The 27,563-nt window shown below is 42.2% G+C and overlaps 2 protein-coding genes across 2 annotated transcripts in view; both read left to right on the top strand.

The window, feature by feature from the left end:
- The first annotated feature begins 1,508 nt into the window (after positions 1-1,508).
- LOC137166460 (radial spoke head protein 6 homolog A-like) lies at positions 1,509-13,824 on the top strand. Its single transcript, XM_067568193.1, has 6 exons — positions 1,509-2,348; positions 2,901-3,135; positions 5,035-5,793; positions 8,844-8,985; positions 12,813-12,930; positions 13,482-13,824. Exons 1-6 carry the CDS (start codon positions 1,741-1,743, stop codon positions 13,714-13,716), a joined length of 2,097 nt encoding a protein of 698 aa, XP_067424294.1. The 5' UTR covers positions 1,509-1,740; the 3' UTR covers positions 13,717-13,824.
- Positions 13,825-18,009: 4,185 nt separating this feature from the next.
- The window catches only part of CENPE (centromere protein E), an 86,217-nt gene continuing 76,663 nt past the window's right edge, over positions 18,010-27,563 (top strand). The window contains exons 1-4 of the mRNA XM_067568252.1: positions 18,010-18,177; positions 19,967-20,058; positions 20,789-20,878; positions 20,962-21,080. Of these exons, the coding sequence (XP_067424353.1) occupies positions 18,107-18,177; positions 19,967-20,058; positions 20,789-20,878; positions 20,962-21,080 (372 nt within the window). The 5' untranslated portion in view covers positions 18,010-18,106. The remainder of the gene's footprint in view (positions 18,178-19,966; positions 20,059-20,788; positions 20,879-20,961; positions 21,081-27,563) is intronic.

Raw genomic sequence — 27,563 nt, 5'->3', positions numbered from 1 at the left:
CTTTGTAACTTTCATTTAGCGCTCTGTATCCACTGTGCTGTGCCGATGGAAATGTGTCCCGGTCAACACAGCACTATGCTTTTTTGGGGTGATTTTATTAGATCAACTTCTGGATCGATTGAGTGGGTTTTCACTGCTGCTCAATCGAACCAGATAAATCGATCTGACAGTGGCAAAAGTGTAGACAAGCCTAGGAGAACTTTGTTGGTATAGCTATATTTGTATAGTATATTGGCAAAGTGTTCCTAGTGTGGAACTCAGTTACACTGCCAAAACTGTGATTTTGCTTGTATAGCTTATTTTCATCTCACCCCACCATTTCCATGAGCAAAATAAGCTATACCCAGCAAACATGCAGTTTTGCTGGTATAACTACTTCTACACTAGGTGCTTTTGCCAGCACAGCTGTGTCAGTAAGGGATCAACCCTCTTTACGCTTCTGACTGACATAGCTATGCCAGCAAAAGTTTATAATGTAGACGTGGTCTGCCTCTTTAACAGTCTAGGCTTGTTTGTTCCCTTTGGGAAATGCTGCTGTAGATCTTCAGAATAAGATTCTTCCTGTCCTTTTTACATACTTTGATGAGGAGCGAAATAGTTAACAATATTGACATTTAATATATCATATTGGTATCTTCATTAGCAACATTAAAATGGTGCAGTTCAAGTCTCAGCCAGGGATTCAGGGCTCTTTAAATGAGAATTCGTATTGGTTTAATTTAAGGTGTGATTTTAAATCAATTTAGTTAAACTGGTACTGATCTCCTGTGGACACTCATATTGTAGTCTTTTTTTCCATTTATCTTAAATCCAATTAGGAATCAATTTAAGATAACCCTAAATAAGCCACAACCAAAATGAAATAAGAGTGTCCAAACAGGCATTTGCACCAGTTTAAATCAATTTAAAACTCAATTTAAGTAAACTTGTGTAACTTTGTCAGCTAGCCCAGGTCATTTTTTAAAATGAAATCTGAGGCTCTGAGGACAAATTGAGAGGTCATTTCATGTCCTCGAGGCTAGTCCTTTGTAACCCTCAGGACGGCACAACCCACACTTTGGGAAACAGTGTGCTAGGCAATTTGATAGGGATCGAGTGGAAAGGGTCCAGCGCAAGAGAAGTGAAGTGATCAAAGTGCTGCTGGGCCACACCTCCACAAAACAAGATTGTCTGCATGTGCATGTCCCTGTGTGTGAACACACAGTGTTAGGCTGTATGTTTTTCGGGTCTAGGGCTGCCCTCGTTTTTTGGGCCTTGTATTATCCAGGCTGCCCCACCCCAGAGGTGCTCAGTGCCTCTTAAAACCAAAATATAAGACAATAGACCCTCCTTGGAGAGCGAGCCCAGCCTCGGTGAAACCCGCAATGAAGCCGCGGGGGGGGAGGAGGGGAAGGTGCACCAGGGACTTGATTTAGCGCTGGGAAAGGGAGATGGATTCCTTGCCCCCGATAAAGGACACTGCTCCGGCAGCCAGCCTCGCTCTGGAGCCCGGCCACGCCTACCGAAACCCTTCCGTTTCTTGCCTCGGGAGAGTCACGTGGCGGACGGGTGGCCAATCAGGTCACCTTGGCAACTGAGTCGCGTTTACCTTGGCAACGCCCCGCCCGCGCTTCCTTTTTGGAGCCGGGGGAAGCCGTAGCTTGGGCTCAGGCGGAGCCGGGAGGCTAGGGTACGGCGGCGGCGGCGGCGGCGGCGCCCCTGGTGCTGAAGGACCGATAGCCCCGACCGGCAGCCAGTGCCATGGCGGATCCCGCCGCAGATCCCCCGCCCGAGGCTGAGGTGCCCCCCCACTCAGGGCAGAGCTCCGAGCATCTAAGCCAGGGCCCCCCACCCGGCCAGGGCCCCGACCAACCTGCCCAGCCTGGCCCGGGTCCCCCACACGGCCAGGGCCCCTACCAGCCCACGCAGCCTGGCCAAGGCCCCCCACCTGGCCTGGGCCGCTATCACCCCCCCGAAACCGGGCAGGCTCCTTATGAACTTTATGAACCTGGACAAGTCCCTTATCAACCTCACCAACCAGGACAATCTGCCTATGAAGCCCATCAACTGGGACTATCACAAGAGCAGAGAAGAAGCCTCTATCAGTCGCATGCACTGGGACAAGACCCCTATCAGCCACAGGAACCAAGAGAAAGCCTTTATCAGCGACAAGAACCTATGCTTGGTCCCTATCAGCCTTTTGTACCTGGACATGGCCCTTATCAACCACACGAACCAGGCTATGGCCTTGATCGGCCACGATACAGCCCATATGAGGATGAAATACCTGATCCTAAACCCAGAGCGCTGGCAATCCAGAATGCAAAGGCCTATCTAATGAAAAGCAGCACAAAATCTGGCCTCAATTTGTGAGTGTGAAAAGAGGGGAATAACTTGGGCAGGGAAAGGAGGTATGAGGGAAGGGGAAGATAGTGAGAGCAGAGAGGTAAGGAGGCATAGAAGGGAGGAGGAAGCAGGGGGGGGAGAATCAATGACATAAGGGTTAATCCTTTTATAGTAGCTATAGGTTCTCAGCAGCACTCAGTATCTGTCAAACCTACCAAAAGGAATGTATAGGGATTAAAGGAAGTTAGGCTTGATTGGGAGTAGTTTTAAATCCAGCTTCAAACTGTGCTGGGAAATAGTGGGAAATGCTATAAATGGAAGATAAACATGTTATTAGACGTATTACAAACAAGCTATTCCTTACAAATATTACCAGGTTTATATCTCAGGGTTAATTTCCATAACACTCAGCTGAGATTTTCAATATCAGAGCTAATTACTCTAGTGATGGCTCTGGAGCTATCCCAGGACATATGCCTCTGTCTATGACATGAGAAACCAACTCTGCTGAGAATTTGTTATAGTAGGGCAGTAATATTCTTCCTTGAGATTTTCATTCTCTTTTGATTTGACAGATATGATCATCTTGCTCACATGCTGACCAAGATCTTGGATGAACGTCCTATTAATGCAGTAGACATCATTGAGAATATCAGTAAGGATGTAAAATGGGCTCAGTTCCAAAAAAAAATGGATACTCTCCGTGATGAGCATGAAATGCTTCCAACATTTGAGCTGGCAGAGAAATATAAAGCTCTATTCCTCAAAGGGACAGGAGAGGGAGGAGATCAAGAGCCAGAAGAGGAAATAGTGAGTAACTACTGTAGAAACAGAGATTAAAGATGGAAAAGGCATGGTCATTTTGCTCATCCTCTGGCAAGTTAGGATTTTTCCCTACAGGACATTCTAATCTTCACTGGTTTGCCCCTTGCAATCTTAAATGATCCCTTCAGTGGGGCTTCCACCTCTTGTCCCTCTAGAAATGAGGAACAAAAACGAAGAGTTACCTCATTCTCTTTTCCTTACATAATCTAGATCACTGGTTCACAACCCATGGCCTGCAAGCTGCTTGCAGCCCTATCAGCACATAGCTGTGGCTCATGTGATATCCTTAGGGCTATACAGGTAGTATTGGATGTGGCCCACATAACACATTCTCAGTAGGTTGAGAACCCCTGATCTAGATAGACTAATCCAACTTGTTTTCTTTACTTAAAATGAAATTCATATCAGGTTGCATGGGCAACAGGGTTGAGGGCATTGTTCTCAGCCACTAGTGTGGGAGAAAGGATGGAGACTTTTGAGCTCCGTTTCATTCCAGTTGTAGTTTTGGTCAGTGTCCCAGCTAGAAAAATGTTATGGTGACATTTGCCCTAAGGAACTGAAATGGAGAACTAAAAAGGTATTTTTCATATAAAGGCAGTAAAATACTTTTTGTGTCCCCTTACTGCTTATATGCTGAATATTGAGTTCCTAAATAGTTTTAAGAGAGCTCTGTTTAAAACACAGAGCCACTAGGTGGAGAGAGCAAACACCAATTGTTTGGGGTTGACCTTCATATCAAGTCAATGTTATATGTACAAGTGAATCACTGCAACCAAACTATATACATTAAAGATAGATAAGACATTAATCCATCTTATCCATGCCCTTACCAGTTATCTTCAAGTCAGTGATTGCCAAGAATAAAGTGGTAACATGTCCTTATCTGCAAAAGGGATGTATTTTGGAAGACAAAGTTGAATTTTTCATACCCTCAACCCAATTGGTTGATATTAAAAGAGTGAAGGTGTCAGAGAAATTCCACATAAACCAGTAGTCACTCCCCCAAACTATTCACCCTATAGTATATAACTTCCATTCTTACTATATTTGCTCCTCTATCTGATGTATGTGGCTGGTAATGATTCTCCAAATGGTAAAGGGGTAAAGATGACAAGACATATAGGGAGACTTTTCAGAAATGCTCATTGTTGGCCTAACTATGTTCCCACTGAAGTCAATGGGAGTTTTTCCACCGATTTCAATGTGAGTAGAGATAGGCCAGGGCTGAATGATTTTGAAAATCCCACATATAATGTAGTTAAACTTAAATAATGCATACTTGGAATACCTCTGTATCCCAAGTATCCAAAAGAGTGACTAATTTTTGGGAGGGATTGCTGGCTATATGCGGAATTTTTCTGATTCTTTCAGGCTTTTGAAATCCAACCAAATTAGCCAAGTATGTAAAAAGATTATGATGTTCTTCCAAAATGCACCTGTCTTGCACATGCATCCACACTGTCCCTGGCCATTGATGGCCTCCCAACTAGTTAGTGGCATTGATATACTAATGTATGTGTGCCAGCACTGAGATCCTTTGTACATATTGCTCATGCTGTCCGTTTGTAACTAGTCTGACCCTGAATGTTTTGTACTAATTAAGAGAGCACTGGGAGTTTGGATCTTGGATTCTGTTTCAGATTCTGCTACCTAAAAGCTGCACATTACTTAAGCTCTGCCTCTATTTCTCCTTCTGTAAAATGGCATATTGCCTTCTTCATTGGGACATTGTGAAGCTTAGTTAATTAATGTTTATTAAGCACTTTGAAAGGATGAAAGACAATATAGAATGCTAAGTATTATTGTTAGTGATTAATATACTTAACCTTTTAAAAAGATCTTTTATTTACACCTGAGCTCTAACTCTGGCAATTTCTTCCCTAGACAGATACCCCACTACCCAATGTGATGGAGACAGCGTTTTACTTTGAACAGGCTGGAGTTGGCCTGAGCATGGATGAAACCTATCACATATTCCTTGCCCTCAAGCAGCTTGTTAGCACGCAGCCAATCCAGACATGCCGCCTCTGGGGCAAAATCTTGGGCCTGGAGATGAACTATATTGTGGCTGAAGTGGAGTACCGTGAAGGTGAGGAGGAGGAGGAGACAGAGGAGGAAGAAGTGATTGATGAGGGGGGGAAAGAGGGGAGTGAGGGCAAAGATGAAGAAGAAGATGAGGAAAAAGAAGAAGATGAGCCACCGAAGTCCACCTATAAGCCCCCACCTGTGGTCCCAAAAGAAGAAAACCGGACTGGCTCCAATAAGTTTATCTATTTTGTCTGTAATGAGCCAGGCAAACCCTGGGTGAAGTTACCTCCAGTGACACCAACACAAATTGTGGCTGCCAGGAAAATCAAGAAGTTCTTCACTGGAAGGCTGGATGCTCCTATTGTGAGCTATCCACCTTTCCCAGGGAATGAGGCCAATTACCTGCGTGCACAGATTGCCCGAATCTCAGCAGGGACCCAGATTAGCCCACTGGGGTTCTACCAGTTTGGAGAGGAGGAAGGAGATGAAGAGGAGGAGGGGGGAGCAGGAAGAGACACATATGAAGAAAATCCTGACTTTGAGGCCATTAATGTGATGGAACTCGTGGATTCCCTTTCCAACTGGGTGCACCATGTGCAGAATATTCTAATGCAGGTAATACTCTATGTAATCAGTATTGATCTTGGACACCTATTACATGGTTACCAATGGTGTCTCAGAAATTAAATGAAAATCTTCATCTGCACAGGGTGAACTGTTCACCTCAGTTGGAGCTGGGCTAGAATTTTCTCCTGTGGCACATTGGCAGGAACTTTCTAGGATTGGGTTTAGGATTTTTTTTGCCTTCCTCTGGATAAATGAGCAGGAATAACCTGTAGGAATTAGGTGAGTATATCCCTAGCTAATCAATTTCCTGTACTTATATGGGGTTGAGCATTGGTGGACTTTGATCCTTTCTGACTGGTTTCAATTTTTTCATTTCTGTTTCTCCAAAGACCAGAAACAGTTTATTTCCTGACTTGGCAATGATTAGATATGCTTTACTAGTTAGAGTTCATAATGTAGGTTCAACTGTTCATAACTGTACATAAATGTCACACTGTCCAATATTTTCTCTTGTTGAATTTGTGTTGTTTACACTTTAAGTAAGGCCATTACAGAAGCTTGAAAATAACACTTTACTCTGTTCATTTGGTCCCTTTGTTTCTTCTGAAGGAAAAGCTGTGACATGGCGTTTATTCCCTTGTTGTTAAAAGTTAGCATTAATCATGTCACCACAGGTCTGGAAAGAGTATTTGTTAACTTGATCTTTCTTTGCTGAGTGACTGACTACCCTCTAGCAGCACAACAATAATATTGAATATTGGGGATTATTTTTTTCTTTTCTTGGCAATGGAATGATGGTTTTAAATATAAAAATCAATACATATTTAGAATCTCAAGGACATTTTAAGTTGTTTCTTCCAGTTGGTGGCCAGATAACATAAGAAGACATTAACAAATGACCTATACGAAATGATGGACAGATTCATATATTCCAAGGCCCGAAGGGACTGTTCTGGTCATCTAGTCTGACCTCCTGTATAACACAGGAATAATTCTCGGTGCATATCTTTTAGAAAAACATCCAATCTTAATTTTAAACTTGCCCAGGATTGAGAATCCACCATGACCTTTGGTAAATTTTTCTAATGAATAATTACCTTCACTGATAAGAATTTACACCTTATTTCTAGTCTGAAGTTGTCTAGCTTCAACTTTCAGCCATTGTATTGTGTGATACCTTTGTCATATTGAAGAACCCTTTAACAAATATTTGTTCCCCGTGTAGGTATTTATAGACTGTGATCAAGTCACCCCTTAACTTTCTCTTTGTTTAGATAAATTGATTGAGTTCCTTGAGTTTACCACTATAAATCATGTTTTCTAATCCTTAATCATTCTTGTGGGTGGTCTTTGAATTCTTTCCAATTTATCAACATCATTCTTGAACTGTGGACACCAGAACTGGACACAGTATTTCCGCAGCGGTCATACCCAGTGTCAAATACAAAGGTAAAATAACCTCTCTACTTTTGCTTGAAATGCCTCTGGTTAGGAATCCAAGCTTTGCATTAGCCCTTTTGGTGACAGTGTTACACTGGAAGCTTCTCTTCATCTGATTATCCATCATGACCCCCAAATCTTTTTCAAAGTCAATGCTTCCAAGAATAGTTTCTTCCATCCTGTAAGTATGATCTATATTCTTTGTTCCTAGATGTATACATTTACATTTAGTCATATTAAAAGCCATATTGTTTGCTTGCTCCCATCTTACCAAGCAATCTGGATTGCTCTTATCAGTGACCAATCCTCTTCATTATTTTCCATTCCCCCAATTTTTGTGTCACCTGCAAACTTTATCCATGATGATTTTATGTTTTCTTCCATGTCATTGATAAAAATTTTAAATAGTGTAGGGCTCAGAATCAGTCCCTGCAGGACCCTACTTGATGATGATTTCCTGTTTACAGTTACATTTTGAGACTTGTCAGTAAGCCAACATGTACTCAATTTAATCTGTGCCATATTCATTTTGTATCATACAACTTTTTAAATCAAAATGACGTGCAATACTAAGTCAAACTCCTTACAGGAAAAGAATTATATCAACACAATTACCTTTATCAAACAAACTTGAAATCTCTTCAAAAAACATATCAAGTTAGCTTGACAGGATCTATTGTTCATAAACCTATATTGATTGGCATTAATTACGTTACCCTCCTTTAATTCTTTAGTAATCAAGTCCCACTTTATTAATCAATTCTGCTACTTGTATTCACAGTAAATAGTACCATCACAGTTAGCATCAGTAACAAGGCCAAGGATTGAATGGATTCAGGACAGAGCCATCCTCTTACCATAGGAAGTGGTTCCTCCTGGTCAGGATTGTGACACTCTGGCAAAACACTCTGGTGACACAGACATCATTGCTGCCTATGCTGTATCTGCTTTGTGAGGGGTGGATTGTAATTTGGACTACACGCCTGCATAGGGGGAAAAGGATGGAAGAGTAAGACTTCTCCTTATTCGCTTGTGCAGGCTACGTGGACCTTAGGTCTAGATGTGCAGGAGTAAGTGGGTGCTATGTGTCTGCTTACTTCATGCCCCTGTGCAGAGAGGGGTGGGTAATGCCAGCACAGCTAGACCAGGGGAGTGTTACAATTTGCTGCTGGTAGAGGCCAGGAGCAAATTATTACCCTTTCACTGGAGGAATGGGGGAGAAATGTGCCTCAGAGATGTGTCTTTGAGGCACATTGTCCCCTGAGGAAGCTTCTGGGATGGTGAAGCCCTTGCTGGGCTCTGGCTACCAACACAATCTAGCCATAAATGAATATAGGATTTTAGTCTTTTGGTTTAAATCCAGAATCTTTCACCAACACTAAGTGCTCCTGTTAAAAAATTTAGAACCCTGAAGCAGAATGAAATCTGAGGACTGAGGTATCAGGGAGTGAATTTGTGAAATATTAAGCAGCTAATTGAATAAGGTATGCCTGGAGAACTCAGCCAACTATAGTTGTATGTCATCTTTTTCTTTTTATATGCCCCCCCCCATCATGGTGTCTGGGCACCTTAGTACTTCTGAACTGAATGTTTTAACTCACATTACTATTTCAAAGATTGTTACACATGCTTTATAACTCTTGGTACGTTGGTTGTAGGGCCGCTGTGTCTGGATTAACCCCTCTCAAAAGTCAGAGGAGGAAGAAGAAGAAGGTGAGGAAGAGGAAAAAGCAGAAGAGCCAGATGAACCACAGCCAGAAGTGGGACCCCCTCTTCTGACTCCACTCTCTGAAGATGCAGGTACAGGCCACTCAAATTTCCTTGAATCCTTGATTTTTTAGTGAACATCCATCTGGAGTTTTAGCAGCTGTCTAATAAACATCTAGCGTTTGGGGCCCATAAGGCACCATGGGAGGTAGTTTGGGATTATGAGATAATCACATTAGCTGTATGTTTCTGCTAATATGATCAACAGTGAAATAGTTAACAATGTTGACATTTAAACTGTCACCTTTAGGTTTCAGACTTAACAAATCCACTAGAGTCATAGAGTTTAAGGCCAGAAGAGATCACTAGATCATCTAGACTGATCTCCTTTATCTCACAGGCCACCAACCCCAGCCAGGACCCACACACTAAACCCAACATCCAAAATGAGACCAAAGTATTACAGCCTACAAGAGACAAGACTATTATGTGCCACAGGAAAAGGCTAGGAGGGACCAAGGTGTACCAATCTTCAAGGCCCCCCGCAATGGCAGGGAAATGATTAAGTGAAATTTACTCAGATAATCCTAGCAAGTGACCCACACCCACATGCTGCCAAGGATGGCAAAAAATTCCCAAAGTTGTGGCCAACCTGACTTGGTAGAAAATTTGTTCCTTACCGCACATATGGCAATCAGCGGGACCCTAAGCATGTGTACAAGAACCCAGCACCTGAGAGAGAAAATGCTCAGTGCCACCTCAGAACCTCACCACACCCAACGTCACATCTCCAGCTGTGGCCATCTCTGGTGCTTCAGAGAAGGAGATTTAAAAAACCTCCCAAAATGCATTGGGGGAAGAGAGGGATCCTTTTTTGACTTCTTGTCACCATCTTCTGGTATGGTCTTTTCAGGGGTCTCTGCTGCTTCTGACTAGCCCTTCTTAGTTTGTCTCTGGTCAAGGCAGTTCTTGGACCCTCACCTCTAATTGAGTCTAGCAGTCTGCTTTAGTCTCTTGGTTGTGTTTGTGATGGCAGTAGTGTTGCCCCCTTTGCTTTGTCCCAGGCCCCTCTGTCTCCCTTGCCTGCTCTGTTCTCTCCCTTTATAGCAGGCCTTGTTTCCTCTGTTGGCTGCAGCTGTGTGGATGCCTGCCTCCATGACTGTTAGCCATGGCAGCTGTGTGGGGATGTGGTCAAGCTGCTTGCCTAAAAACCAGAGAGGCCTTCCTTCCACTTCTGTCTATGCTCAGTATGGGATTCATAGACCCCATTACACTCCTGCTTTAGAAACAAAAGACATAAACTGGAAATGAGCCCCAGGGTTGTGACCTCTGACCATCATACAACTGCATTCATAAATTTGTCCAGCTCTCTCTTAAAATTAATTAAATTGTTTTTCCCCACAACTCCTATTGGGAGGCTGTTCCAGAATCTCATCCCTCTGATGACTAGAAACCATCTTCTGATTTCCTGCCTGAATTTGTTCATGGCTATTAATATCCACTTGTTCTTTTGCCAGCATGTCCTTTAGCTTAAATAGATATCCCCCCTTCCTGATATTTACCCCTCTAATTTATTTGCAGACAACAATCATTATCCCATCTCAGCCTTTGTTTTGCTAGACGAAAAAAGCCAAGTTGTTTCAGTCTCCTCTTATAAAATAGGCCCGCCATTCCTTTGATCATTCTCGTAGCTCTTCTCTGTACTGTTCCAGTTTAAATTCAGCTTTCTTGAACGTGGGTGACCAGAACTGTAAACAGTTTTCCAAATGAGGCTTTACCAGTGCCTTGTACAATGGCATTAATACTTCCCTATCTTTACTGGAAATGCCTTGCCTAATAATCCTAGGATTGCATTTGCATTTTTTATAGCTGTATTAACTCATAGTCATCCTGGGATTGACCCACACACCTGGTCTCTCTCCTCCTCTGTTGCTTCCAACTGAGGAGCTCCCAGCTTGTAACAGAAATTCTTATTATTAAACCATAAGTGCATGATCTTACACCTTGTACTTTGGAATTTCATCCCATTTCTGTTACACTAGTCTTCAAGGTCATCCAGATCTTCCTGTATAATACTCTGGTCCTCCCCATGTATTGACGATGTTTTCCAACTCTGTGTCATCAGCACATTTCATTGGTACATTCCTACTTTTTCTGCCAAGATCATTAATAAAAATACTGAGTAGGATTGGTCCAAAGACCGATCCTTGAGGAACTCCACTAGTAACCTCCTTCCAATCCGATAATTCAGTTTGTAGCACAATCTGTTGCCTTCTCCCCTTTAAACAATTCCTTATCCAATTTACAATGCTTTACTGATCCCCATTTTCCCTAATTTAACTAATAATTTCCCATGTGGTACCATGTCAAATACTTTATTGAAGTCCAAGTATATTAGATCTACTGCGCTTCCCTTACCTAGAAAAATCGGTTGTTTTCTCAAAGAAGGAAATCAATTTAGTCTGGAATGATAGACCTTTGGTAAACGCATGTTGTACTATATCGCTTTTATCATTTACATCTGTGAAATTAGTTAATTTTTCATTCACAAATTTGTTCTAAAACCTGTTTTATTACTGAAGTCAGTCTAAGAGGTATGTAATTTCCCAGATCCCTTTTTTCCCTTTTCTTAAATAAATTAGCTATTCTTCAGTCATGTGGTACTACTCCCGAAAAGAGATTTATTAAAAGGCCTTCCTACCGGAGTAGTAATCTCATTTGCCAGTTCTTTCAGTATTCTGGAATGGAAATTATCCTGTCACCCCAATTTGAGTGCATTAAGCTCTTTTAAGTTTTTCTTCCACCTGAGGTGTGGTAATTTCCATTTTGAGACACTCATTTCCATCAGCCTTACTGCCTTCATACACGTTCCATGTTGTTATCGTTATTGAAAACTGAGGAAAAGTATTAATTTAGTTTTTGGGCCATACCTAGCCTATCTTTAATCTCATTCCCATCCATACTGCATGGCAGCCCAGCCTCTTCCTTCCTTATTCTCTTTGTATTTATATAACTAAAAAAACCCTCTTATTTATTTTAATTGCCTTGGAAAGAGCTAATTCAGCTTGATTTTTAGCAATTCTCACTTTATTACTACATTTTATAATCTGCATGATGTAGCTTTCAGGGCAGATTAACCACTTTTTTCGTTCTCTATAGACTCCCTGCTTACTCCTAATAACCTTTTTGAAGTGGTTCTTCATCCAGCTGGGTCTGAAGCCTTTCCCTAAAAGTTTTTCCCTTTGCTTGGGATGCAACTTTCAGAAAGTTTTGTATAGTTGATTTGTAGAAATTCCAAGCTTCCTCCACATTGAGAGGAAAGGGGGAATTTCACCTCTCAGAACTATTGTTTCAGGTTCTCTGCAGGTTCAGGAAAACAACACTGCATCAGTTACACTGAGTTGATGTTTTCATCATTTTTTATGCTAGAAAGAAAATTACATAAAAGTTTAGATCCTAGAGCACAGTACAATCCCTCCATTCTTAGATTAAGGTTATATCTTTGTATTGTTAGAATCTGGATCTCCCAAGTTTATCAGTATGTGGTCCACGGTGTTCCCTGTCAGATGAACTGGTATTGAATTTAGTACCACTGAATTTCAGGAGCTGTGTGTAATCTTCTTTTATCCTGTTCTTACTACACCCTTGAATTAATTACTCAGTGACTATCAACAAGTGAGTCCACACCAGATTTTAGATTACAAGGCTTTCACAATATTTAAAGCTCTTGCTCCTTGTCTATCACATACTTTGACATCCATTTTAAAATCCCTTTTTAGGATACACTAGTTGCTTTGGTTTTGAGAACACCTGTATAGAGATAAAATCCTGTCCTGTACCTAACTGCCAAATATTTCATAGATGTTCATAAATCAGGTTATTCATGTAAGTGTGTATTTTATTTTATTTATTTTTGGCAGAAATTCAGAACATACCTCCTTGGACATCTCAGTTATCCACAAACCTGGTTCCTCAATATGCCATTGCAGTCCTTCAGTCCAACCTGTGGCCTGGAGCATACTCCTTTGCTATCGGCAAGTAAGTAGCTGTTATTTCTATAGCTAGACTTGTTAACCTTGGGGTATCTCAAAGTATTCACTCCTATTCCATTTTAAACTGGTTAATCAAAGAAACCTATTTAATTCATTCAGTTGAAATGTTTTGGTGTTTTTTTAATTTACTGACTTCACCCGCTACTAAAATGGGTTGACGGTGGAGACCATTTAACAGTGAACAGCAATAGTAAACAACAATTTAGGGCAAGAAGTGAAGAATACCATCTTCACTGGAAACTGTAGTGGAAATCAGATTCATAGAATGTAATTATCCAATTAATATTTGGCCAAGACCTCAGGCTTAACACCCCTATTCTTGCAAAAAAGTGCCATGGGAGCTTTAATAACCACATGACTTATTCATTATTATTTACATTACTTAAGTGCAGATGCCATTATTGAATATACTAGCTATAGAAAATATGTCCTGTATTCGGTTTTGTTCATTGAAGTGAGGAATAGGCAGAGCCATCAGTTTTTTGTTTTTTTTTTTTTGGCCAGGAAATTGTCTGATCTCTTGCTTTTCTTCCTCAGGAAATTTGAGAATATCTATCTAGGCTGGGGTCACAAATACAGTACGGAAAACTACACGCCCTCCATGCCGCCACCAGTGCAGACAGAGTACCCTAGTGGGCCAGAAATCACTGAAATGAATGACCCTACTGTGGAAGAAGAGCAGGCACTCAAAGCCGCACAGGAAGAAGCTTTGGCTGCAGCTGAGGAAATGGATGAAATGGAGGAAGAAGAGGATGAAGATGAGGATGATTAAAATGCTACCAGAATCAGATTTGTATAAAAGTTTTTTCAAAAAAATATTAAATAGTTTTAATACATGTAGTGTAATAACTGAACCAATCTAAAAATAAATGTATATTTAAATAGATGTCATTGTTTATTCTAGTCTTTTACACGCTCTTTATTTTGAATAGATATGTTGATGTTAGAAAAATGTCTTCACTAATGATCTTAATGGCTGGCAACCTGGACTCTGAGGCAGAGCAGATAGTTCAGGATTCAATAGGATTAAATTACTGCCCATTGTTAATAATCCGCTTTTTAAAATGGTAGTGGAAACTTTTGCCATTTTCTGTAAGAAAGCCCTCACCTTGATTGATATTTTCAATCCACTTCCTAAGAGACAATTGTCACCCACATATTCCCCCACACCACCATCCTTGGTGACAGTCCCATCAGAGGGATTATGGACTGAATGGGCATGGGGACTGAACTGACTTCACAGAAAGGCAAGGTGCCTCTAGGTCAGAATTAAAGTACTCCTTCTTTAGTACACTAAGCAAACTTAGTCTCCTTCATGTGTCTCCGAGCTAGTCTCCATCACTACCATCTACCCTGCTCTCATGCCTCTTTATAATCTTTGACTTAGCCCACACTTCAATATATTGTGCTGGGGAGAAGGCAGAAGGCAGTAGAAGAGTAGTGGATGGGAGATATGTGAGCACCAGAATGCTCCGAGCCTTGTTCCCTGCTGACTAACTCAGAGCCACTGGAGGCAATTAGGAGCAGCTGAGGCTGATTAAGGACCAGCCAGGTGCTCCATAAAAGCCCTCTGCTCCCAAACAGTCAGGGCACGAGCTGCTGTGCTGATTAGGAGTGCTGAGCTGTGCAGAGGAATGGACTGGAGAGCAGAGTTCTGGTGTGGAGTGGCCAGGAGGAAGGTACTGGCTCAAGAAGCCAAAAGGACTGAAGGAGGGGGAAAATTAGCCCAGGGGAAGAGTGTGTGGCTTGGAAACACAGTACCAGCAGCACATAGTTGCTTCTCAAAGGGCCTCTGGGCTGGGACCCAGAGGAGCAGGTGGGCCTGGGTCCCTACCCCCTCCCCTGGGCAGAGGGGGTGATGGGCAACTTCCTGGCCCACTACAAACAAGAAAGTGTGAGACTCACTAAGGGGAAGCTGGCAATCTGCCACAATATATATAAATTGTAATATCAAAGTAAAGAAAGGGAACAAAATACAAAGTTGGAATTAATAAAATGGGTGCAAACTCAAAAAGCTCAATCACACTGTTTCTGTGCTACATCTATTTCTTCTTTCCTTTGTATTTTATCTAAGTTATTTTGTAAGCTACTTGGGGCAGGTACCATGTGATCTTACATGTGTGGAAAGTACCATGTACACCAATGACATTTGATAAATAACAGCTATTAATAACAAAATGGGGGTGGCTTTGGAGGAGGAACCCTAGAGTTTCCTAGAATAATATAGCAAGTCTCTGCTCTTTTGGGGAAATTTAGAAATGTCATTGTGAGCTTCTTGCATCCCCATCACTCCCAATGGAAAAGACAGATGTGTCCCTGTTAAAAATGTGTTGAGCAAAGTACATTAAGAAACATTCTAAATACTCCTTTAAGTCATGTGCAGCAAAAAAAGTATGTGTGAATCAATCAAAATGAAGCTGATGTAAGTATGATGGATGAAAAATAGAGGGCCAGGTCATCAGCAGTGAATATCAGCATAGCTCTGTTGAAGTCAATAGGAGTATGCCAGTTTACACCATTTGAGGATCTGGCCCAATTAGCCAGAAGACAGCAGCAGAGACACAGGGCCTGATTCACTGTTGCCCTGCATTTTGTATAGTCATTTACATCAATACAAAGTGAGTGTAAAACAACTCTTTTGATCTGGTATTGTTTTGCTGTCACTGTGCATTGGGTGTAAATGACTACACAAGGTGCAGGACTCTCAGAAAATCCTTCTGTTCTTGTTCCTAGAGTGCTAGGAAAAAAAAGAGAAAAAGTTGTGAAATACTGGCCCTTTCAAACTTTATCTTTACCTTGTATTCCCAGAAATGTGGGATGGACAAGCTGTTGAAAGCCAGCAGCTGAGAGTAAGAACACTTTATTGTTCTTTTCAGTTATTGGCTGCTATAGGAATTTTGTTACTGACTTCAGTGGGGGGGCAGGATTGGACTCTTGGAACTAAATCCTCCAAAGTGCTGAGCACCCACTGATGGAAGGTGAGTGTTCAGTATCTCCCAGTGCTTTATTCACACTTGTAATAGCTGTTTAACTTGATCTATATATATGCTTACAACAGTTTCAGAAAATCTCTAGTAAATTGTACACATCCCATTTTTATTAACACGTTTCTTTATGAAAAATGGATCAAATAGCTGACTAGTGTCTCATGTCAAACTTTTAAAAACCCTCTATTCGGAGACAATTTTACTGATGTTTCATGTTGTCTGGTTTTTTCACACCACAATTTCATGAAGGACAAGATTCCAAAAAATCTGTTGTGGGAGACCTTGTGCTGGCATTTTCTTGCAGCTTATTCCTCTGTTAAAGGGAACACTGTCAACTTGAATTTTCCAAAGTGATTATGTTCAAAAGATGCAGTTTTCTAGGGATGCACCTACCTTAGAAAAATTAGGACCTGTAATTAACCACCAGATCATTTACCTCTGTAATATACATATGCTGTTGAAAGGATACACTTATTGGTATGGCCCTACTAAATTCACCTCCATTAGTCAATTTCACATTTTCAGATGTTTACATCTGAAATTTCACAATGCTGTAACAGTGGGAGTCCCAACCCAAAAGGTGGTTGTGTGTGTATGGGGGGAGGGGGGTCATGGGATTGCTACATTCACTTCTGTGGCTCCACTCCAGCAGCCTCAAAGCTTCCTAGGAGCTCCCATCTGGGGGCATTCCCAGCAGCACAGGGGAGATTGGACCACATACACCTGGGAACCTCCTCTGTCCCCAGGCTTCTTGCAGCAGGGGGTCTGATCTCCCTCTGAGAGCAGCCATGCAGGGGAAGAATAAGTTCCATCCCTCTTCATCCTGGGGAGGCTAGTAGCTGCAGGCCGGGAACAGTAGAAGCCCCTGGCTGGGGTGCCCCCAGCCCTGCCTCTCCCCTCACTCTCCAATAGCTAGATTTCATGGGATTTTCATAGCTTTATTTCCGATCCGTGACAATTTTTTTTGACTGTGAATTTGGTAGCACCCTACATATAGGTCTGTCCTGCATTAGGACCTGTAATTTACCAGTGGCAATAACAGTACTCAGGTATTTGAGTATATCTGTATATTTGTATACCTGTGTCATCTAATACTGGAGGTGGTAAAAATACCTGAGCTCTGTTGACCTGAATGGCATGCAGGATCAAATACGAAATCTGTGACATCATAACTGGAAAGTTCATTACTAAAGGCTTATTGTCTATCACACAATTACTGCAAAATAATTTAGGGCTCAATTCTGCTCCTAGGCAATCCACGGCAAAACTCACATCAACATAAATGATATAAGGTTGGATCTTGCCTATCCTTTCAGGCTTAAACAACGAGAGTTCTGTGGCACTTTAAAGACTAACAAATTTAATATTTGCAGGCATAAGCTTTCGAGAGACTTCAGCTCTCTTCTTATTTTCTGTATTACTGCATCTGAAGAAGAGAGCTGAAGTCTCTCAAAAGCTTATGCCTGCAAATATTAAATTTGTTAGTCTTTAAAGTGCCACAGAACTCTGGTTGTTTTTGCTGTATACAGACTAACACAGCTACCCCCCTGGAACTTTCAGGCTTAGATTGTGCTAGTGCCTGTGCACATGTAAGTTCTGTAGGTGGGTGGTGTCCATGAGAGAAAGATAAAAACTACAGCAAAGTCTAGGCAAAGACAATTATTTCACTAACTAAAGCTAACATTGAAACCGGGAGAAACGCCAGAACCCTACGCTGCATTGACTACAATTCCCAGCATGCAATAAGCCCCTGCTGCACGAGAGAGAGAGAGAGGAAAGAACGTGGCTTTGCATGCTGGGAGCTGTAGTTTCTCGAGGCAGAGCCATTTCCGGGACTGTGAGAACATAGCTGTTTGACTCCCATTACTATGGAACATTCCTTCCCTTTAAACCTCAGGAAGGGACAGTCTAAACAGGGGTTGTTCCACCGTCCTCTTTCTCATGCGCTTCCCCGTCAGCGCAGTTGATAGTGGTGCAGTTGACAGTGGTACAGTCCGGATTCCGGAAGTGTCTGTCAGGGAAGGACCAATAAGAAGCGAGTTCGAGAGGAATTCAAATCCAGGCGGCAGTTGGAGACCGGTGCAGCTGGACTGTGGAGGACGGAGCTCGCCCGGTGGACGCGGCGAGGCTGGGGTTGTCGATCCCGGAGGGGTAGCGGTTTGTTCCCGCGGCGTGATGCACAGCGGGGCGATGGCGGAGGAGGGAGCGGTGACGGTCTGCGTGCGGATGCGGCCGCTCATCGCCAGGTGACGCCGCATGGCCCCTCCTGGAGCCCCTTCGATCCTGCCGGGAAGGGCTGCGCGGCCTTGCCCACAGCGGCCCCCGGTCCTCGGCCCTAGTGACAGGCTAAGAGGGGCCGCGGGGAGTGCGGGGGAGCTGAGTTCAGCAGGCTCCCCGTGGCTTCCAGCCTCGGCCTCCCAGCCAGGCGAGGGCCGCTGCCCTTTTCCCCGCCTCTCCCCGCGCACGGAGCCGGTGAGGCTCGTGCCCCAAGGCCTGCGGGCCGGGCACCCCCCGGGCAGGGGAGGCGGGTTGTGCGGATCCCGCCGAGGCTCCAGCAGTGCCATGGGCTGCCGTGGCCGTCCGTGTCAAGCGCTCTGCTATGGGAGAGCCGGTGCTAGCGCTGTGGCACTGGGAGAAGGCTGCGAAGCCAGCGCCCCCATAAACGAATGGGGAGGGGGGCGGGGCGGGCTACAGCAGTCGGGGACTCGCTGCAGATTTCAGGCCGCTGCCACTTTGCTCGCCTCTGGCATTTTGGGGGTTCGCTTTGCAAGCGGAAGGGGTGAAGAAAGACTTGCTGCAATTCTTCTTCAAACCTTGCTTCTGGCGAACGAGATGCAGCCCGGGGAAGTACTGCTAGCTGAGCTACTCTGAGCAAGACCTTTCCTTGCAGCTTGCGTGCTGGGTTGGCGTCTCACCTGGGCATTGCCCCAGATGAGGAGGCCCCTCGTTTTACTTTAGTCCACGGGCTGTCTGGTAAACTCTTCAAACCTTCTGTAAAAAGGCGGTGGTGTGAGCAGATCTGGTGCGTCTTACTGTTGGGGGCAGAGATTTGATGAGAAAAGGCAGGGTTTGGAGACCAAGCATGATGCTTGGAGGAGAAGTGAAAGAGACAAAACCTAGGTAAAGAGACAAAGAAAGTGATGTGCCCTAAAGCTGGAAAGGGATGTCAGAAAGGAGAAAATGAGGAAGCAGACACTGACTGCGAAGTGCAAAGCAGGAAGAAAAGACAGGAAAGTGGAATGAAGCAGAGACAGAAAAGACGAGGACACCCGAAGTATGGGAGACATAATACTTCTAACAAATGTATGAAACAGAAAGTTGACCCACTGAATTACAGAGCACCACTGTCTTAATTCCTTACCCTACAAATGGTTCGAAGTAGCTATTCTTTTTTTGGCTTGTACACTGAGTTTTGGGATAGTAGATGTTGGATAAATTTCACTTTGCCTCAACTTTGAGTTTAGTCTTGTTTCATTGTTGAGAAGAGTCTGACTTGCAGTGACTTATGTTATGAGCTTGCGTGCTAGAAAACAGTCTCTGACCCTGTCTACACTTACCTCCGAGATTCGGCGGCAGTTGACGGGAGTTACGGAAGCTATGCAAAAAAACTTGCATAACTCCCGTTGACTTCTCTGCTTCTCTTCTGCGTGCTGTTTCCATTGCACTGCGCCACTTGTGAAGGGGTCTTAGTATGTCGATTTCTGGATTGACTGAGCGGGTCTTCAATGACCTCTCAGTCGATCCAGATAAATCGATCTGATGGTGGCAACTTTGCCGCTAGATGCACAATGAGTCAAATGTGGAACTTGTGCGTTTGGAGTAGGTAGGTGGCTATGGAGACCCAGATTTATGCTTCTAATCTTCTATTGATGAAAAATCTCTTCAATTAAGATGAATGTCCCTTACCTAGCACCTAAGGGAATTTCTTCATTAAGAAGGAAAAATATATGTACAAAATGATGTGAACATTATTATTTCTGTTCTGGTCTCTAATAAGATTAATAAACCCCCTTTTTTTTTTTTCTCTCTTTTTAGAGAAAATGCAGCTGAAGATAAAGTACAACTTCACTGGAAAAGTGAAAATTGTACCGTTTTACAAACAGAGGGTACAAGAACTTTTAGTTATGGTAAGATCTTAAGGGACATCTATCTATTTAAGCACTTGTATTGCCAGCATCACTGTAGTATCTGAGAACCTCACAGTCATTAAATTTTTATCCTCAACACTGCTTCTGTTTGAAAACTGCAAACCATGGAGGAAGATTGCTGGCCAGTGACTCGTGTTGTGTTTACTGGTTCATTGTGATGTGCCTTTTTTAAACAGTGCTTTGCACTATGAAAATAATAATAGTCCTGTGTTAGGAAACATAACTGCCATGTTAGAGAACCCTCTAGCTGACATAGCTGTTCCTTCAAAAACCCTGTGTCAGCTACGCTGATGATTGACATTAGCTAAACTGACATTCAGGGAGATGATGTAGCTGTTCCCTAAGATTGGCCCAAGGAAGTCTGGGATAACCAGGAGCTGGATCACATCTCCAAGTCTGGCTTAAATGATGTCCCTTCTTTTCTCATGGCTCTACTATTAAATGCAGCTGAAAAGATGCTATAAACAGTTTAACTGCCAAAGTTTCCTGTGCTTTATCTATGACATAGAATATAACAATTTGCCTACAACCAAACTGAAGCAAATCAGTTATACCTTGCATAAAATATCTTGGCATCATCCTGCAAGAGTTAGGGTTGGGGTCCGAAGGTCTCAGTCCTATTGGATTAAAAGCTGCCAAAATGAGTGTGGTGGCAGGTCATTTTTTCTCAACTGACTGCAGCTTTTTAAAAATATTTTTCTTTTTTAAGATTGCGTCTTTCATTCAAATGACAGCACACAACAGGTATATGAAGGGGTAGCTGTTCCAATTATAAAGTCTGCTGTCAAAGGATATAATGGTAAGTTTCAGATCTATTTTTACACTTATTTTATTTGTAGTATGTGTGGGTAGCAGTCAGTTAACATTTGTTCCTCTTTCTAGGCACTATTTTCGCCTATGGGCAGACTGCCTCTGGAAAAACATATACCATGATGGGGAGTGACAAGTCTGTGGGCATCATCCCTAAAGCAATTCAGGATATCTTCAAAATTATTTGTGAAGTAAGTAATACAGCTAAATTATTGTCACTTGGATCCTTATCATACAAAAATATTAGCGAAGGGACTTGGTAACAAGGAACTTCAAACGGAAACAAGTTACCTGTGATAGCATGCGTTGCAATGCTTTGCTGAGGTGTACACATCCTTGTGTGAAATTTGAGAGCCCTTTCCTGGCACTAGTAGCAGGGATGCCATCAATGCAAATTTCCAAACAAGCTCTCTATTTCAGTATCTGTTTCCCATTGAATCTTGATTTAAAACTTTTTAAAAACAAAATATCATGTTCAGTATCTGGTTGTTATGAAGACTGGGTCTTGTGCATTGGATTAGTATTACGTTTTTGCTACTCAAACCCCACTTTTCAAAGAAAGTGGGGGGGGGTTGTTTTTGTTTCCCCCCTAAAAGATGGATAATCAACAGTAGAAGGAATACTCTGGCAAATCACAAACTACAGACTTGTGCATAAAATGTTCAGAGACTCATATTTCAAGGCCAGAAGGGAACATTTAGTGTCATCTGGTCTGACCTGCTGAACACAGGCCACAAGAGTGCCAGAGGAAAAAGTTTGTCAGGAGGTGCAATGACTAAATAGTGTAAGCTGGAGGCATACTTTCTGTGCAGTGCAGCAGCAGCTAAAATTCCTTTAGGGTGGGTGTGCACTGGATAAGCATGTGAAGAAGAAAAACTTACCACACCACTTAAGAGGTGCAACGTATGCTTCATGCCCTTAGAGGCTAGTAGAGATAACCATGGCCATTCTCCAACTCTAGATGTGCAACATTAACAGCGCCCCCCCATTCAGAAGCAGTAACTATAGTGCTGTCTGCTTAATAGGGATGTATATCCAGACCTGTAGCCTGCAGGCAGACAACCACCCCTAAGTGGAGCCCCACAGAAGTCCGTGGGGCCTAAGCACAACAAGCTACATGGTTTGTGCCTCAGTGTGATGGAAGGGATTCCTAGTGCCATTTATGGATTGTGGGAGGGGGCATTTATAAATCAAAACTGGATGTCTTCTTTTTTTTAAAAAAAACAAAAAACAAAAAAACAAAAAAAATCTCTAGTTCAAACAGGAATTATTTCAGGGAAGTCCTATGCTCTGTTTATACATGAGGTCACACTAGAGGATCCTAATGTCTGGTTAGTCTTTGAATTTATGACCGCATAAGAGTGCCCATGTTATGAGAGATCAGGGGAAGATGTAAACTAAAACACTAGTTCCCAAAACATGCTGCTTGTGTGTGATCTGAAGAGCTAATAGGTTATGTGGTACAGGCTGCTACTTCCTCACTCCACTTCAAAGAGCCTTAGGCCTGCAAAAGCAACTGGAAAAGAGAAAACTAGTCATAGGTACCAGTGTGACTTAAGCCGTTAGCCATCAACTGAAAATGAATGTCTGGATGAGAGAGAAGGAAAAGGGAAGGAGGTAACTGGGAACTACATCAGGCAAACAGAGGAAGAAGAGACCCAGGTGGCTGGAGAGAAGGGACCCAAACAGGGAAGTAGGTGGTGGAGAGGAGAGCCATTAAAGAGGATCAGGTTTAGAAGGATGAGCAGAAGAAGGTGGTAGCAGCAGAAAAACATGCAGAGGGGAGAGCTAAGACCCAGCTCTTAAATGGTGCTTTTCATCCGCTCTCAATGAGCTTTACAAAGAAAGTTAGTATTCTTATTCCCATTTTACAGAAAATGAAGGGCAAAAGTCAAGTACCAAATATTTTTTTCAGAAATGAATGAAATACACGTATTAAAGATTGGTTAACAGTACACAATTTCTTTCTCTTGCAAGTAATTATGGAACTACGTACCAGAAGGGAGATGGTGTGCCCATTTGCAAAGAGGAAAGGAACTTGTTTCATTGACTTTTATGTAAAGATATAGACAACATAATGGAAAAAGCTGAGGCTTCTTTCACTAAAGCACTTCCTCTCCCTTTGTTACACTTATGAAATAAACAGCAGGATCTTATTCAGGGGACAAGACCGTATGCCATGTTTGTTATGAATACAGAAAATTATTTGAAAAAACAATTGCCTAAAACACACACACACACAGTTCTGCAGGAGGGATATAATTACTAGCCTCTGTGTTGCTCGAGCTGAATCACTGGCCGGGTGACTCAAACATGAGGATGGAGTCAGATTCTGTCGGTCGTGACATGATGCTCCTTGGGGTTTGCAGAACGAGCCCAAAGTCCAGGTATCTTCACTCCATTTTTATACTTATCCATTCCCATTCATGTCTATGGATTTTGTCACGTCAGTTTCCTTGTTTGATGTAATCATCAATTACGTTTGATATTGCAAGTATGACAGCTTTTCCATTATTCTTTCATTCCTGTTTCACAGTTTGTCTGTTAAAGCCCCTGTCTTCTGGGGTTATCTTGATCTTCGGCCATGGGGGTTGTAAAAGTTCTTTAAACAAAAGCCTCTTCTCTCCCTCCTGTCCTTGGCGGCTGAAACAATTACCTCAGCAATTACTTCCTCGCCATCTTATCTCACGAGACTCAAGCTGCATTCACTCCTCATTCATACTTACAAAAAATCATTACATTCTTATCCCATTACATTGGTACATTATCTTATACTTACTAATTTAATATCCCTATACCTACACCAATTTTATTAATACCATTTTACTAAAAGGAAATAAAAAATCTTGTTTGCGCTCTCATTGCCTCATGATTTACATATCAACTACATTCCTGATACGCATTGGGCACTTTCCTTCACTTGTAAATTATTACAACTAGATTTCAGGATGTTCTCAAACATTCAGTTGTAGATGTTTACAAGCAGGACCCCAATGTGTTATAAATGTTAAATCACAAAATATTTAGGTAAGATGTTCCCACTCATATGTTCAAGCAGTCTATTATAGTGGAGCCTGGGGTGGCATGAACAAACAATCAATGTGTCTGGAATGTCGTGGAAAAGAATCACACTGCTACATTTTAGAGTTGGATCGGGTGCAGCTTTAATTGTGACACACAATCACATAACTATACTATACTGCTTGCTGCAATGTGATCTCTGAGGAGTTGAGTTAGAGTGGGCAAACCCCTCTTCTCACAGCAAAACTCAAAAGTAAAGAGATAAGACAGCCTCAGCCGATTAGATAAGCGGCTCAGTGACTGAATTCAGGTTAGGTTCTGCAGGGATTTTACAAGTGAAGCAAACTTTAAGATTCATTGTCTACTATACCCTGCCATTTTAAAAAGGCTTGTTATTTGCTTGCGAGTAGTAGGAAATGAAGGCAAACAACAACAACCAAAAAATCCGCTTAGATTGGGGATTGGGATTGATAGGAAAGCTGAACAGAGTTTTACAATGGTAAAATAGATCGCAGCTGCAAGAAAACATGACAAAGTAGTAGCCGGATTAGGGACGACAGAAAAACTGCAGCATAAACTGCTTGCAGGTCTTGCACAAATTAGAACTTGAGGGGGTACCTGTGCCAACAGTTCCTTTTGCAATTAGGATGTATGGGCTTTGGTGCTCTCCTGATCAGAATTTGTAACAAGGCTACTAGTGAATTTAGGCACGTGAAATTTAAAATCACATTCTTTAATTGGTACCATACTACAAAAACATCTAATTTCAGGATCTCTTTTCCTACCAACTTCATTGATTTACAGTGCTTCTTGATTCCTTTTTGCTTAATGCAGTACCTTCAATACCAAACACAATAATAATAGTAACAAGATTAAAATATAACACAACACACCAATGTTAGTAATCAAGACAAAACACAACCCTTGTTGCAACACTAGATCCGTGGTTTTGTTCTATAGCTGTTTTACTTGTACCAATTTTTTTCTCTATAGTCCTGAAAGATAAAAGAACACTTTTTCTACCCCTTTTGAGGGGCGGGGGGGTGGCGGCGAATTATTGCTTAGAATACACATTTGTACACATTACATTTCCTTTTATGCATTTGGAGGCAGTTAAGTTCCAATAGAAACTCTTCTCCCTTCCCTCCCTCTTTCCCCCCCCCCCCCCCCCCGAGTTCATGATTTAAACTAAATCATCCATATTTAAGTAACTTTAGTCAGGTTTATTTACAGACCATACCTTTAGGAGAAGGGCCCATTTTCCTTCAGAATGGCTGCAATGAAACCAAGAATTTATTTTTCTATAACAATTTTACAACTTTTAACTGTTTCATTTCCTCCAGCTTCTATAGGGTTAATCTTTTACTCTTTTCCCTTACAATTTTTGGCAGCAGGCTTATCTTGTTTTACACACATTTATTTCCAAAACATCAAGTTTGGGTCTTTGGGCTTTATATCTGGGAGATTCTTAATAAGTCCCTTATTTCCTCTGTACTGAGAGGAGTATATTTATGAACATGCTGAGCTGTTTTCAATTTAAAATTGGTGTATTCCTCCTGTTGCATGATAGCAGTACTGTGATGTGCAGAGGAGTTACACTCTTTTAGTTTAACCCTTAAAGCACTGTTCTCAGTTTGGAGTTTCTTCAATTTATGGTTCAGATTTGCCTTTTTCTAGCTTTTTCTTTTTACAGTAAAGTATTACAACTCTTTTTCCTAGCTTTTCTTTAGTCTGACCAGACCACCGCATCAAACTGTCTTTTACATATACCTGTCCATTGTTTTACCATAGGTTTCTGAACCTTTGCATTTTTTTTTCCCCTTTAGAAATTTAATGATCTTTTCCTCTCGTTGAGGACATCATTGAAGCACCCTGGGGCAATTCGTAAGACATTGTCACCCAGCTTCCCAAACTCATTCAAATGCGACAACCCTGGCAGTTGAGCTGCCTGGGGCTGCAAGAATACTTTGTTAATTGCACAGTGGATTTCTAATGTGCTTTTGATCTGGGACAGTTACTAAGCCCGGTTTTAAGTTTTTCAGCAGGCAGGCACCCTCCTGCATTGTTGAAATTTACAAGTAGGGGATTCAATAGGCAAGCACTCTATTGAAATTGACCAGTAGGGGATTTCAACAGAAGCTCACACAGACTCCCTGCACTGTTGAAACTGACAAAGTTTCCTTGGGTGTGCACCCCGGGCATTCACAACAATGGCATGCTTACTGTTTTCCCCTTGCATTTTTAATATTACCCAAATAGCAAATATTATAGGATCTTATTCTAGGGGATAAGGCAACAAGCCACCTTTATTGGGAATACAGAAATTTAGTGAATAGTATTAATAGGAAACGTATTAACACTGTAACAACCTTAATATAGTTCTTTACTTAGAGAAACAGTATTACCAATATAACACTCAAGAAAACAGCATTAATACTGTATCAACAACAGAGACACATGTTTCAATCGGTACCTTCATTCACACACACATACTGATAGGCATACACAGACAGACAAACATTCATAGGGGTCTTACAGATGTTAGACCCGAACCTCCTTCCATTGCTGTTTTTTTTTTTTTTCCTCTGGGAGGCTTTGAGATTTCAAGTTTGTGACTTTTTTAATCTTTATTATACTAATTCAAAAAAAATGCATCCTATTATGCCTGGGATACTTTGGATACACGAGACTCTAGAGTTTTTCTTAAATGCATTATATTATCCAAATCAAGTGTTTTCACATTGGGGAATTGCCTGGCCAGGTCATTTTTGGTGGAAGAATGCTGATTTGCTGGAAACTTGCAAATTCAGGGAGCTTAATGCATACTAGATAATACACTGGGGTTGCCTTTGGGGGAGACCTGACACTTGCCTAGATTGTCCTGTTCCCCTTATCACGCACAGAGGAATGACTTATTGAGGGATCCACACCGCTTCAATTCAGCCTGCAATGCAGCTGGGGTGAAATTAACCCGATGATGGAACGCTTATTTAGTGGGAGGGAGTTAGGAAAGGAGACAAGACACAGAAGGGGTCTTCCAAAGTCACAGGAGTCCATTTGGACAACAGATCTAAGGAAGCTCATGAATTGAAGGGGGAAAGGGGTAGCCTCTTCAGCTGCAAAACACTCCGCCTGTCCGTTGGGTCATTAGGTTCTGGCAAGCCCCCCCTTGCAATTGGCTCACACCGGTTAGCGCCAACAAGGCTTGCAGTGGAATCAGGGCGGCTAGAACTTGCCTTAGTCCAAGACCTGGTCAACGGCTCATTTAGCTAAGCACAATCATTTAGGTTACACCCACACATTACTTTCCCACCCTCTGAAGTTTCCTGGGTGTAATGCTTAAATCTGCTACAAGGAGGAACCAGCCCTCCACTGACAGAAAACTTAAACTTGCTAAGGTGAAAATTCCTGTCCTTAGCTGGCAGAAAAGAAAATATACATCTATGTAGATTCAGTTTATAAAAGGAAAGAAAGAACCCAATCCTGCCAAGGTGAAGATTTTTACCTTCAGCTGGCAGTGAAATCAAAAACCTACCAGGCGGAGGACATGATCCTTAGCCTGTAGTCTGCTGGGACCCGTGAAACCTGCAGTAAAACCTAAACCTGCCGGGGTGTGGATCTAATAGTGTCCACAGCCCGCAGTCTGCTGGGAT

The sequence above is a fragment of the Emydura macquarii genome, unplaced genomic scaffold (assembly GCF_026122565.2).
Source record: "Emydura macquarii macquarii isolate MOO-44397 ecotype Brisbane River unplaced genomic scaffold, CSIRO-AGI_Emac_v2 contig_2863, whole genome shotgun sequence".
Lineage (NCBI taxonomy): Eukaryota > Metazoa > Chordata > Testudines > Chelidae > Emydura > Emydura macquarii.
The sequence above is the reverse complement of the archived record's forward strand: the minus strand, read 5'-3'. Positions and strand labels throughout refer to the sequence as shown.